General features: G+C 36.8%; 1 protein-coding gene across 1 annotated transcript in view; it reads left to right on the top strand.

Moving 5' to 3' along the window:
* LOC124556526 (polypeptide N-acetylgalactosaminyltransferase 16-like) overlaps window positions 1–13,616 on the top strand; it is a 582,211-nt gene that overhangs the window by 524,630 nt on the left and 43,965 nt on the right. Inside the window, exons 10-12 of the mRNA XM_047130482.1 lie at window positions 1,818–1,944; window positions 2,026–2,118; window positions 6,738–6,821. Of these exons, the coding sequence (XP_046986438.1) occupies window positions 1,818–1,944; window positions 2,026–2,118; window positions 6,738–6,821 (304 nt within the window). The remainder of the gene's footprint in view (window positions 1–1,817; window positions 1,945–2,025; window positions 2,119–6,737; window positions 6,822–13,616) is intronic.

The following is a 13,616-nucleotide window of genomic DNA, read 5'->3' as shown; positions in this document are numbered from 1 at the left end:
CACCCATTATTACAGATGTTGAACATCATAGGCTGAGCAGAGTGCAAAACAGGACAGGTGGCGAACTGTGTCGGATCTGATGGGCAGAGTACAAGTGTGTCAGAACACAAAGTGCACCAAACATCTGTACCAATGGGCCTTTGCAGCCAACGACCCATCCATGTGCCAATACTAACACCACAACATTGGCTTAACACCACAACAGCAACTATGATGGAAATGGGCACAAGACTGTCAGCACCTGATGTTGGTGCATTGGCAAAGCATTGCACAGTCTGATGAATCCCAATACCTTCTTCATCAAACAATGGGAGGGCACAAATCTGTTGTCTTCCAGGGGAACAGTACCATGACACCTGTACTGTGGAATGGAGAGAAGCTGGCGGCAGCTTCATTATGCTCTGGGAAACATTCACATGGGCATCTATGGGTCCAGTGGAGCTTGTGCAAGGCACCATTATAGCCAAGGAGTATCATAAACTGGTTTCATACCACATACGCCCCTTCATAGCGATCATGTTTCCCCAAATGAGTGGCCTTTTTCAACAAGATAATACAAGTCATAAGGCCAGGAGTGTGATCGAGTGGTTTGCGGGACACAGTGACAAGTTCCAATTGATGTTCTAGCCACTATCTCACCAGATATTAACCTGATTGAACACATCTGGGATATGATTGAATGTGGCATCAGAACTCATCACCCTCCTCCCTGGAATTTATGGGAATTAGGTGACCTGTGTGTGCAGGGGTGGTGCCAACTCCCTCCAGCGACCTACTAAGGCCTCATCGCTTGCATGCCATGATGCCTCACTGCTGTTATCCATGCCAAAGGCGAAGGTTCGTGTACTACATTTCTTTTACATATGATAATAGCAGTTATTAAGTGATATGACATGATACCAGCTATTAGGTAGGTGGTCATAATGTTCTGCCTGATCAGTGTAAGGTACACGCTTTTTGCTGATTTTAGCCTCATTATGAGATTTGGACTACCCTCAATCAACTTTTCATCAATGGGACATTAAAAAATGATCAACCTTCTTCAGCTTAGGATTTTATGAGAAGTTTGAAAACACAATTGAATTCAGTATGGAGTGAGATACTGTCTTTGGATCATTAAAATACAACATGAAATAAGTTTAAAAACAATTACAGTAGGATGGCAGTAAAAGATGGTAATGAGACATGTGATATGACTCACACTGCCCCATCACACCTTACCATTTTTACAGAGTATCAACGTCCCTTGGGAGCAGTTATCAGTCACCATCAGTCACCTGAAGATGGTAAAAAAGCCACATCACCAAAAAAGTTTGGTTAAGCAGTGACTTTACCTGTCAAATATCCACAAACAATTCCTTTGATGTGTCTGTTGTTGTTTAGTATGGAATATTTATTTTCCTCTTTTCATTTGGCTTTAGTTTTAAATTATAGTTTTGCAGAGGTAATCAAATTATTAGTAGCTAACTATTTGATGCAATTTTCTCTCTCACTTTTTATCCATCTGACTTTCTTTTGATATTTTCTATCTCCAATTTAATTTCAAATTTTTCATCTTATATTATTGCATGCCCTTCAGTTAATTTATTCGTTTCTGATTTCAATTTATGTTTTATTTATTAACATCCATGGATTTAGTATGGTAAGTTTTTTTTTCTATTTTAACTTCCACTGATCTTCTCATGAGTCAGTCTTGAAATTTGCCTTGTCCAATTTCTCTAACCTGCTTCTTACCTCTTCTCTTCCAAATTATTTATTCCTACAACAGACAAGTGGTATTACAAGTCGAATTTTGACTTAGTTGTTCATTTATTTAGAAATTTCTCTCAAGACATGGCTGTGTGGAGGAAGGCTTGAAATCATTCCCTGTAGCAGAGTGGGACACGTGTTCCGAAAAAAGCATCCTTATTCATTCCCACGTGGAAATGCACAAACATATCTCAGGTAAGATTAGATCCTTCAGCATTATCTAGTACAAATTTGAGTCTATGCAAATTACTTAACAGTTAAAAAATTAATTTTTAGGAACAGCAGACGTATAGCAGAAGTATGGCTTGAAGAATACAAGACATTCTTTTATGAAGCAAGGCCAAATGCTGTTGATGTTGAGATTGGAAGGTATGCCTTCAATAGAAGTCATTCATTAATTAGCAAAAATGTCCTAAGTTGGGAAAGAAGCTCTGTACTCTGACACAAAAAATTTACAGTCAGAAAACTAATAACATTCATTCTTTATTTGTTTATTTTTCCAAGAATCATTTTAATACATCATTTGTACATGTGGTACAGGACAGTGGTAAACCTAATTACTTTACAATACAGTAGTCATTTTGACTACAATGTTGACATAATCAAAATACATAATAATCTAGGTTGGTGTACTATGTTGCTTCTACATGTTATAATAGAGGTTATTAAGTGAGATGACATGATAAACACAATGCAAACTATATTATGAATTGACAATTAGTAAAATTTGGTAAATGAGGTTTACTTATTATGATGTTCCATAAATCCAGACAAAGAATAGAAGCAGTGGTCAAGCAAGAACTGTTTCAACTTTATTTTAAATGCATTTATTGTTGGTATGCATTTTAGGTAAGAAGGCAAATGGTTATATAACACAGCTCCAGTATAATACACTCCTCTTTTGCATAAATTTTTATTTACTGTGTTCATGTGTAGGTTCTTCTTGTGCCTAGTTTCATAAGTTTGTGTATCATAGTTGTGTGTGAAGAGATCTTCCTTTTTTAAGATGCTCACTTTTGTGAAAATTAGAATTTCATATATATACAAGCAAGGCAATGGCAATATTTTGAGAATTTTAAAAAGGGGTCCACAGGGATCCTTGCATTAACCTTTTTGTATCACCCTGATAATCTTTTTTGTTCCTGACAGCATATGCTAGTGAATTCAGTCTCTTTTTTAAATTGTTTAGGCACACCTCCCACTTTAGATTTGACTGAACATGAATCCCTAGAAATTTTGTATTACTAACCTTTGAGACATTTTTTTCCTTTGATAGTGAAAACAGGGTGTGATGTGGAAGTTAACTGCCACAGATTTTTCAGAATTCTTGATGAGCCTATTGGTCCTGAACCAGTGCATTAAGGTATGCATAACTGATATTGCAGCCTCCTGCAGATTTCCCTCATTCTGTGATTTAATTAGAATATTGGTTTCATCTGCAAAGAGTACAGTGGTTCCATAATGTATTTTACAAGCTGTCATTTATATGCAGTAGTAATAGGACAGGTCCCAGAATTGACATTGTGGGACTCCATACTTGATTTTCTCCTCATCACTGTAAAAACTAGAATTTTTTTGTGTTTCACTATCTTTGTGTTTCATTTCTGTAATCTGCTGTTGATTACTGAGATACAACTGGAGCCACCTTTCAGACTGGCCTCTAATTCGATATTTACTTAATTTATGCAAGAGAATGCCATAATCAATAACATCAAAGGCTAAGCAAGATCCAGAAATATCCAAGATACATATTGCTTATCATCCACTACTTTTAATACTTCATTCAAGAAAGCAAAGTTTGCTGTCTGAGTTTACTTCCCAGCTTTGTAACTATGTTGGGAGTCACTTATCAGGCTCTCTTTATTTAAGAAAACTGTTAATCTTCTAAGGAACATTTTTTTTCACAATTTTTATGAAGCCTGACAATACTGAAACTGGCCTACAATTATCAATATCACTTTTTGCACCTTTCTTATGCAAAGGTGTTACTTTTGCAGTTTTTAGATTAGTTGGAAAGGCACAACTCTCAAAAGATGAATTTGCTATGTCTGTTAGTGGTTCCACAATAACTGTTGCACTGACTTTGATAATAGCATTTGGTATCTCATGAACACCCAATGAATATTTATTAGGTAATTCTTTTAGGATTCTTGACAGTTCCTCAGGTGTTGCTGGATGCATGAATAATGTGTTTGGATGAATTTTTTGATCTGAGTGACTGGCTGGCTGTTTGTCAAGGTGTGTATTTATTAACTGCTATGCTATGTTAGAGAAAAAATTGTTGAAAGCACTAGCCACATGTTTAGGGTCAGTTAGTTTATTTTTATTCCTAATCAGCTCTGTATTTCTGTGATTAACTGGCCTGGTGCCCATTTCTTTCCTTATTATTTGCCAGGTTGCTTTAGTTTTATTCTTGGGATTACGCAATATTTTGCCATTTTCTAGTTGTTTTGCTTTTGAAATAACTCGCATTAGTGTTCTTTTGTATCTTTTGAAGTATGGAATAAAGTCAGGATTAGTATTTTGCTTGGAGTACTCATACAATCTCCTGTTATTTTGACATGATATCCTTATCCCTTTTGTAATCCACTTTTTTTGTTTTTGAGTAGAATTAAATGTAGTTACTTTCTTGGGAAAAGCCATTTCAAAAAATGTTTGAATGTAGCCATAAACTTATCATATTTCTCATTGGTATCATTACAATCGTATTCATCTTTCCAGGTTTCACCCTTTAGGAGAGAACAAAAATATTCCACATTTTTTGTACTGAAATTCCCTACAGTGTCATATTCTATTGGGAATTGAGTGTTCTGAAATATTCATTGGAAGAATTTAAGCATTATGATCACCAAAATCCATGTTCACAACTTGTATAATATAGGCATATTTGTACTTATTTATCAAGATCTGATCAATATTGAGTAATAGAGATACAATGTATTGGTTATGCCATCTACAGTTGTTTGATATGTGTACATCTGGAACTACATAGTCATGTTTATACTCAACGTTACACAGCAGCTAGCCACTGCCTTTCCATGTTTATACATAAAATGTGATGTATTGCAGAGAGAGAACTTTCAAAACAGTCTTGCATGGGACTGTCACTTAAAATGTTCACATCTAGCCTTACCATCAACTGCTGTCATTCTTGGACAGTATGGAAGTTTTCAATATTGACATTAGTTGTTATGATGGTTGGCATGATCACAATAAAACTATTGAGTACTACATTATAACAAAACTTAAATACAATTAAAGTGCACTGAATTTTACTAAACATAAAACTGACAAGTAACACCCATCACATTAAGGAAAAGAAAAACATTTATGAAAAGTCATTATCATATTCAACTGGAAAAAAGGTCTATAATTTACACTGAATAACAAAACATTTTAACAAGCTGAAGCTTGCAGTTCCTGTCAGATAATGTTTTAGATCTGCCAGATTAATGGTTAAGCCCACTGTTGTCTCTATGATGGAATGCTTCACACATGGACCCCAACAATCATGTCCCATTTGAATCCTCTCAGTTATCTCCCGTGATTTATAATGACACTGCAGTGATACATGCATGTAGTTTCAAAAGGCCATACATGCAGCAGTGCTGTGTCATCTGCAGGGGTACCTCAGACTTGTGTGTATGAGGTCACCATCAGAACCCGCCATGGGCATCAGTCTATTTAAGGCTAGCTCAGCTATGCTCAGTGGCAGTGCTGGGTCATCTGCAGAGGGTACCTCAGACTTGTGTGTATGATCCATTATGATTGTGCTTCATTTAATGTGTACAGCACTGTCAAAAAGAGCAGATTTATTAGGGTGTCTGGAGATTCATGCTAACATAGTTTATCTTTGTTTACTTATTTAAACAGTGTCCTCTCTGCAACCCAACAGTAGATGAAGGTTCCATTAACTAAATTTGTCACTTTAGCTGCATATTCAGCATTCTTTTCAGCTTGCTATAATGCTGTTTATCCAAAACAGATACTCAAATTTATTTACTTTTTTATTGTATAGCTTATTTCTACTCCCCACACATTTTACTTTTACTGAAGAACTCTTACTTATGTGTACTTTCAAAACCCTTCACTTTTACATTGAAGCTCTGTACCTCCAGAAGAGAAATATCCATTCTAAAAGCTTGCATCTCCATAAATTTTTATGAGTGATTGCTAGAGTTGCTGTGATGTATTGCTCCAGGAGGCAGATTAGTTTCTTATTGTCAATATTGAAACACATTGCATAAGGCCAAGTATAGGTAAGCCGCAGTGTCTGAAGTTGTCACATGAGAAATTTAAAATTAATAGTTGCAGACCTTTTATGTGATGTGTAGCTGTTGTCTACTGTAACTGTTGTAATTTGTTGCATGTTTTTAACAATAATAGCAATTAAAAGACATGTACACAGTGTCATTGCCTATTGTATACACACTCACTGAAATAAATATGAGCACCATACTGCTTCCATCTATAATTGTTTATAACACAAGAGGACATGGTACTCTGATGTATTCACAAATCACTCAAAAAATCATATTCATATCTTTGATGAGTGGCAAATTTATAAAGCTGTTGCTAGAAAAGTGTTAAAAAGCATGTGAAAACATTCTTATTATTTGAAATACAGAAAATAAACTGTCACTGACTCCCTTGAAAGTGCCAAAAAAGAATTAAATTCCCTTTCATAAATTTAATACAATCTCAACCACATTAGCTTCACACTTCAGCAGCTAAACAGCCATTGCACAATATTGGTTCAAAATGTATCAGTTAGGTATTGCAGTAATTATTGTGTTGATATATTTAAGGATTTCTCAGTTTCTTGTCAATCACTTGGATAGATCCCAGCATGTTGTGTTAGTAACTCAAACTATGGAAGCATATTGCTCAATTAATTTATTGTTCACTGAAAAAAGGATTGAAAATTTCTGTACAACATTCATATTTGATGAGAGTACTTTATAGTTTTAATTTGAATTACTTTTCAGCTTAGAAGAAAGATCAAAACTTAAAGAACAACTGCAGTGTAAGCCATTTCAGTGGTACCTGGAAAACATTTTTCCTGAACTCAGGTGAGTTGTTCCAAATAAACTATTGCTGTCAGTGGAAAAAAAAAATTCTCATTCTGTGTACCCCCTCATTAACCCTTTCCACTCCAACAGCTAGTGGTGCTCAACATTGCAAATTTCGATTTCCACTCCAATGTTGAGCCTCATTTGACATAACTTTTGTAGCTCTCACATGATCTATTTTCAAATATGACTGTACTAGGTGTCAATGCTGCATAGTACTGCTATCAAGGAAAGTCTCTGTTAACTTGGGATCAAACTGTAGCAGTTGTGTTGAGAGAAAGGCTGTAATTATTACATTGTAGTTAGTAGGTGAAAAATGGCTAGTTCTTCATGCACAATCCTTTCTGAGGAAGAGATTATAGGGATTTTAGAGGATCATCTAAGTGAAAATGAGAGTGACAATGATTTTAATGACAATGATTTTGATTATGAGTATTTCATTTGTAAACAATTCAACTGAAATGACAATGGAAACACTTTACTCTGAATAGTTGCAAAAAATATGACACAGTGAAAAGTTTTGTATTGTAACACTTATGAAAATATATTTGAATGAAAGTGCACTTTTTGTTTTAAAGTATATCCTAGTTGTTGGTAATTGATTCCATTGTTTCCATTAAGAGACTCACACAATTCTCTGTTGTTCATTTGCTGCCCAGGCAGCGGTGATTAAAATTAGAGTGCCCAGGGATGCCCTGTGTCTGCATTATGGAGCACTGAAGAGTGCAACAGCTTAAATAAACAATCGTTAATCATTGCATTTATATTATTTCTCAAAAGCTACCGTTGTTAAGCGTTTATAATAAATTTATATGTAAGGTCATGAGTGCCTTGTTTACAAAAACAAATGTTGAAGAAAATACTTTTTTTAATGCTTAACACCAAAGCTACGTTGGTGTTGAATATTAAAAGATGTCTTTTCTTCAATATTTGAGAGCTGCAAGAAGTGAGATACTTAAAACATGCCAGTTCTTGTCATTATACAATTGGTAATGTGTGATAAAATTCTTAATTATTAAGAACTCAATTGCTTCCATTTTCATTATAAACTATATGTTCATTTAAAAAAAAAAATGGTAACAAAAGTAACTAGGATTGTGTGCAGTGTACTTGAAAACATAACACATAACATAAAGTGTTCATTATCATACAAATCATGTGTAGTATATTTAGGTTCAGAGTCAACACTAACTTTATTTACACATTGAAAAAGTAAATGATTGGTGCACCAAGTACAGTACTTGTTAAGTTATCATAGACTGACAAATTAAGAATGAAACTGTGAGTCAAATCAAAACTATTACAAGGAGAAAAGTCTGTTGCAAGCACATAAAACCATCCCAAAGAAAATCTAAGCAGTAACCAAGACTGTTGCACAATCATCTCTACATTCATGACAGCAATACTAGTAGACTTCATGTAAACAGAATACTGGCACTTCATGTGTCAGCATGCAAATTTATCAACTAAAGCTGCCCAGAGTCAATGTCCAAGTTATGTTTTGCTGGCAACTCTAGTGTCTCCCACTGATTCAAGAACATGCTAACTGGCTATTATTGATACCACCAGAGTCTAAGCCCATATTCGCTTCCAATGTAGTTATTAAATCTCATCTCCGTTTAACCAGACCATAAGGTCAGTTGTTCCCAAATGGTATCTGGTTGGATGGCAAGGGGGATGGCTGCAACAGGTGTCTCCATCAGTGGTGCTGTAACAAGCAGTGCTGTATCAACCTCAGTAGGTGCCCACATGTCACCCCGCAGCTCCTCAAATTCATTGGTAGAAGGTGGGTGTGGTGTGGTTGATTGTGGTATCACTGCACGTTCAGAGATGGGGCATATGACTGGCACCAACTGCTGTGAGAGCTTTTGGGAAGGTACTACTGGTACCATTGGTACCACTGGTGGTTCCTGTGGCAGCAGCTGATTCTTGTGGGATGTCAACTGCCCCCCCCCCCCATTTATATTTGACAATCAACAAATGCAATCACTTTTGGCTGATAACACCACCCTGTATCCACCGCGGCATGTGCCTGAATGTGGAAGCCCAAATGTGGAACCTTGTGAGGCTGTTCAGTTACTGCTGTATTCCCTTGGCTCATTGTGGTGATTGAAATGGATCCAGGAGTGTTCAGTACTTAAGTCTGTGAAGCACCTCAGTGGGGGTTGTGGCCATGGACAGAAGAGTAGTGTGTTGCAGTGTAGTTAGGAAGGGCTTCATTGGAAGAAACTATCGTCATTACTTCTTGCATTTTGGTTTTGAATGTCCTAACAAGCCACCTGGTGTCTACATTGGGTATTGGGTTCAGTGGTGTGGTGATCAACGACTGGAAGCCACTTCTGCAGTAAAAGTTGCAGCAAGCTGTGAAGACAATCTGCAGGCTCTTCCCCAAGGCTGAGGTACATGGAGTCCACTTTATAGTGAAGATCTTCATAGGAGCCTGGATCATGGCCTGTGATGTGGTGGCTGTCATTCATGTGATGTACAGAATCTTCGTGAGGATACCCACAACTGTCAACCACTATTTGTACACTCCCACTGTGCAGTGTAGGTCGTAGAGAGTACCTCTGTGGAGGCACTGCCTGTCTGCAGGCACAAGTGGCCTTACCCTGGATCACCAGTTCTATGTTGGCATCCATACTTAGAATAATATACAGTTGGACTAATAGAGTATCTCTGGTATCTGTAGCTTTTGAAATGAGTATCCTGCATTCCAAATCTTCTGTCAGCAGCAGGATGATGCCATGACTAATATTTTGGTGGTGGGGTGGTGCAATGTCAGGGATGTCCATGCTGGACATTTTTTACTGTCCTTAGTGAAGGATCTTTATATTTGGCTCTCACTACTTTCTCTACATCTATGTCTATATCTACTGGGTGATCAAAAAGTCAGTATAAATTTGAAAACTGAATAAATCACGGAACAATGTAGACAGAGAGGTACAAATTGACACACATGCTTGGAATGACATGGGGTTTTATTAGGGCCAAAAAAATTCAAAATTTCAAAAAATGTCCGACAGATGGCACTTCATCTGATCAGAATAGCAATAATTAGCATAACAAAGTAAGACAAAGCAAAGATGATGTTCTTTACAGGATATGCTCAATATGTCCACCATCATTCCTCAACAATAGCTGTAGTTGAGGAATAATGTTGTGAACAGCACTGTAAAGCATGTCCGGAGTTATGGTAAGGCATTGGTGTCGGATGTTGTCTTTCAGCATCCCTAGAGATGTCGGTCGATCACGATACACTTGCGACCTCAGGTAACCCCAAAGCCAATAATCGCACAGAGTGAGGTCTGGGGACCTGGGAGGCCAAGCATGACAAAAGTGGTGGCTGAGCACATGATCATCACCAAACGATGCGCACAAGAAATCTTTCACGCGTCTAGCAATATGGGGTGGAGCGCCATCCTGCATAAACATCATACGTTCCAGAAGGTGCTTATCAGCCAGGCTGGGGATGATGCAATTCTGTAGCATATCGGCGTACCTCTCACTCATCATGGTAGCAGTTACAAAACCAGAATCACGCATTTCCTCGAAGAAAAAAAGGTCCAATAATGGTAGATGTGGTAAATCCAACACATATCGTGACTTTCTCATTGTACAATGGAGTTTCCACAACAGTTCTAGGATTTTCGGTAGCCCAAATTCTGCAGTTGTGGGCATCTTCCACCATGTTTTTTTAGCATTGTTAAGTGTTAATTCATCACCAAGCAGTTACTGTAAAAGCAACTCAGTGAGTACCAGTAGTGCTGTTTATCTCAGATTACATGTCAATTGTTACCTTGAAATTCTTGCCTATGCACCCTGGACTCTTTGGTTTCTTTATGGTTAGCATGGGTGCATATTATTGGCTAGAGGCACCAGCATGACGATGTTTTTATTGTCCATGCAGTCTAGCTCTACTATTGGATTTCTCTCATGGAGAAAGAAATGAGGCAAGCCCTGATGGAAGAAAAAAGGAAGAACAGGAAATATAAATCACAAGCCTATAATTGTAAATAGTAAGATAACCTATATTTGCTGCAATGAAACCCTATATGTTTCATAACATAATATTTACAGTTGAACAATTGTCCTTTATTTTATAGACCACTGATGATGCCTGGTACAAATGGTTTGGTTTAAAATAAAATAAACATTCAGTTGGAAAAATGGATAATATTTATTCTTATCTAGGTGATACATGTAACTAATGAAGCATGGCTGCAAATACTAATTATTGTTCATTTAAGTAATATTTTTTAGTAATGCTTCATTTGTATTTAACCTACTTGTAAACTTTTGTAGTTCAGCATAATAAAAAAATTGCACGAAGATGGATTTATGGATGTTGAAAAGGGGGGGGCGGCGGGCACAACTTCAGCATTTCTACTCTGGAGCCAAATGCTGTGTATCTTCAGTGATTAATCTTCTATAGATCACAACAATTTTTTGATGAAAGCAGCAGACACACATTACTAGATTTCTTCTTATGGCTGGGAACAAACAGTATATCTCTCTACATCAATAAACAGAAACTGAAAGTTACTATTTTTTGCTAAAAAATCAATCACAATTCATTTCAGGAAACATGACATTGTCCTATTAAAGTCATTGATATGTACTCCATTTTATTTTAAGACTCTGTCTGCATCAAGTGTAGTTGTATTCTAAATGCAATATTTTAATTTCAGTATATATATGACATTAAAAATACTGATAGCCTGATGAAATGGAGATCCAGATGGGAGTAAATCCTTTATTGTGCTGATGCATTTCAGGTGAAGCATCAAATTTTAAGGTTTTGAACTGGCACAATGATAAAACCTGCATAATACTCACTTTTTACTGTTTTTATATATGGACTTCATGCCTCTGCAGTTGTGCTTCTACCCACCACAGTTGTGAGAAATCATTATTAAGGGTGCAACCATATGTTGCTTCCTCCACACAGATATGTGAAACTTTATTTTACAGGTCCGTCTTGATCACAAAAATTTTACACTTCATTATTACCAGTTTTGGCTACTGCCATCATCAGATCATAAAATATTCAGATGTACTATCAACGTCAAACTAAACATGTAGGTACATAGTAAGTGCTCACAAAACTGGTAATAGTAAAGTGCAAAATTTGTGTGATCAAGATGGACCTGTAAAATAAAGTGCCAAAATATGATCAGGGACTCATTTTCTGACTTTATGACTTGAATTTGTAAGACGTGTGAAATATGTGATGTTATACATTTATGAACTTTTTACTGTGATGCAGGTAACAGAGGTAGCTTGAAAATGCTCAAGGGGTCAAAGTTAGCTAGTAGCTAAGTAAAGTGATCATTTCAAAATAAAACCACCAACTAAAAGAAAATGACTTCCCTCAAGAAGTCCACAGAAGAATTGGACCTATACATAGAAAGACTATTGATTTGTAACAAATTTTCATGTTTTTAACAGAATTCTTCTATTGACAACAAAACATATAGATGACTGAAATGCATCATAAAATCATGTCCATTTCTGAAAATTATTTACATACCATGCAAGGTGAATCAGGGAAACATTCGGTAGCTTCTTATTGTGAGACACTTCAAATTGTTGCTTGGGCTACACTTGCAACACTGAATCTGCTCTCATCCAAAAAGACCTCACAAACCCACTCCTTGATGGTCCAATCTCTTTGCTCTTGGCACCATTGCAATTGGTGTCACTAATGTGCAGGTACCAACAGAATACAACCTATTGATCATTGAGCTAAGAGACCACATCTATGCAGTAATGATGCCACTGTGAAATGTGATATTGCATGCCTTAAATCCCGTTAAATGTAGTTGCAATTGCACCCACTGTCTGACCTGGGTCACTTCTTGCCTGCTGCACAATGCAGTGGACATTTTCTGCTGTAGTTGACCATGATTAACCAACTACTCTCCTCTTTTGGACATCAGGAACTTGAAATAATGCTGTGAACAGTATCAAATTCCTAAGCTACACTTGTCACACTTCATCCTTCTTCCAGTTTCCTGATGATTCTTCTCCATGGTAAGTCATCCAAATGTTGTCTCCAGGCCATGTTGTAATGAAGAACACCACCACAGGGCACCATAACTGCTCACTGATCAATACACACAGTCTTCTCTTATTCCTTCAACTGCTTCATGTCACAGGGCCAGCCCTATTTGGTGCTGTAATCACACTGACCTCATGCTATATGACGTCCAGCTTTCCATGCACATCAGAGACCTCTGGCAGCATGCCTCTGCCCTTTAATTCATTTCCACTAAGTTGTTAATATGTTGTGTCACATTGTCTACCTCATTCTTAAGCTCTGCAGAGTTGTGTATTTATCAGCCACTCAACCCTTGGAATTTTATTTATGGTACTTGCATATCTCAGGGGTTAGTGCAAGCCTTTCTACTTGAAACTATTTGGACATGTCAAGGTCTTAATTGTGACTGTGCTGAATGCATATATAGTGTAATGTAAAGTTTATATTTTTGTTGATGATGCTGATGATGATGTTAATGATGCTGCTGCTGATGAAACCTGGTCTGGTCTTAAACAGCATCAGAAGATCCACCAAGCTAAATGTTCTCTTATCAGTTTACAGATGATTTGAAGTTTTTTAAAATTTTATATTGGTGCTGAAACAAAACCATAGGTTGTTATATAAGTACTAGAGCAAGTTGTTTGGGCGACAGACAGTGTAGCATATGAATCCATTTGATGAGGTTGTCAGTTTAGACAAACCTCTCTGTGATAAACCTGCTGAGGGTTTCTGGAGCCCTCATGCCTTTAAAAATG

Source organism: Schistocerca americana, chromosome X, assembly GCF_021461395.2.
Source record: "Schistocerca americana isolate TAMUIC-IGC-003095 chromosome X, iqSchAmer2.1, whole genome shotgun sequence".
Lineage (NCBI taxonomy): Eukaryota > Metazoa > Arthropoda > Insecta > Orthoptera > Acrididae > Schistocerca > Schistocerca americana.
Note: the sequence above shows the minus strand (reverse complement) of the source record. Positions and strands in the feature narration are given on the sequence as shown.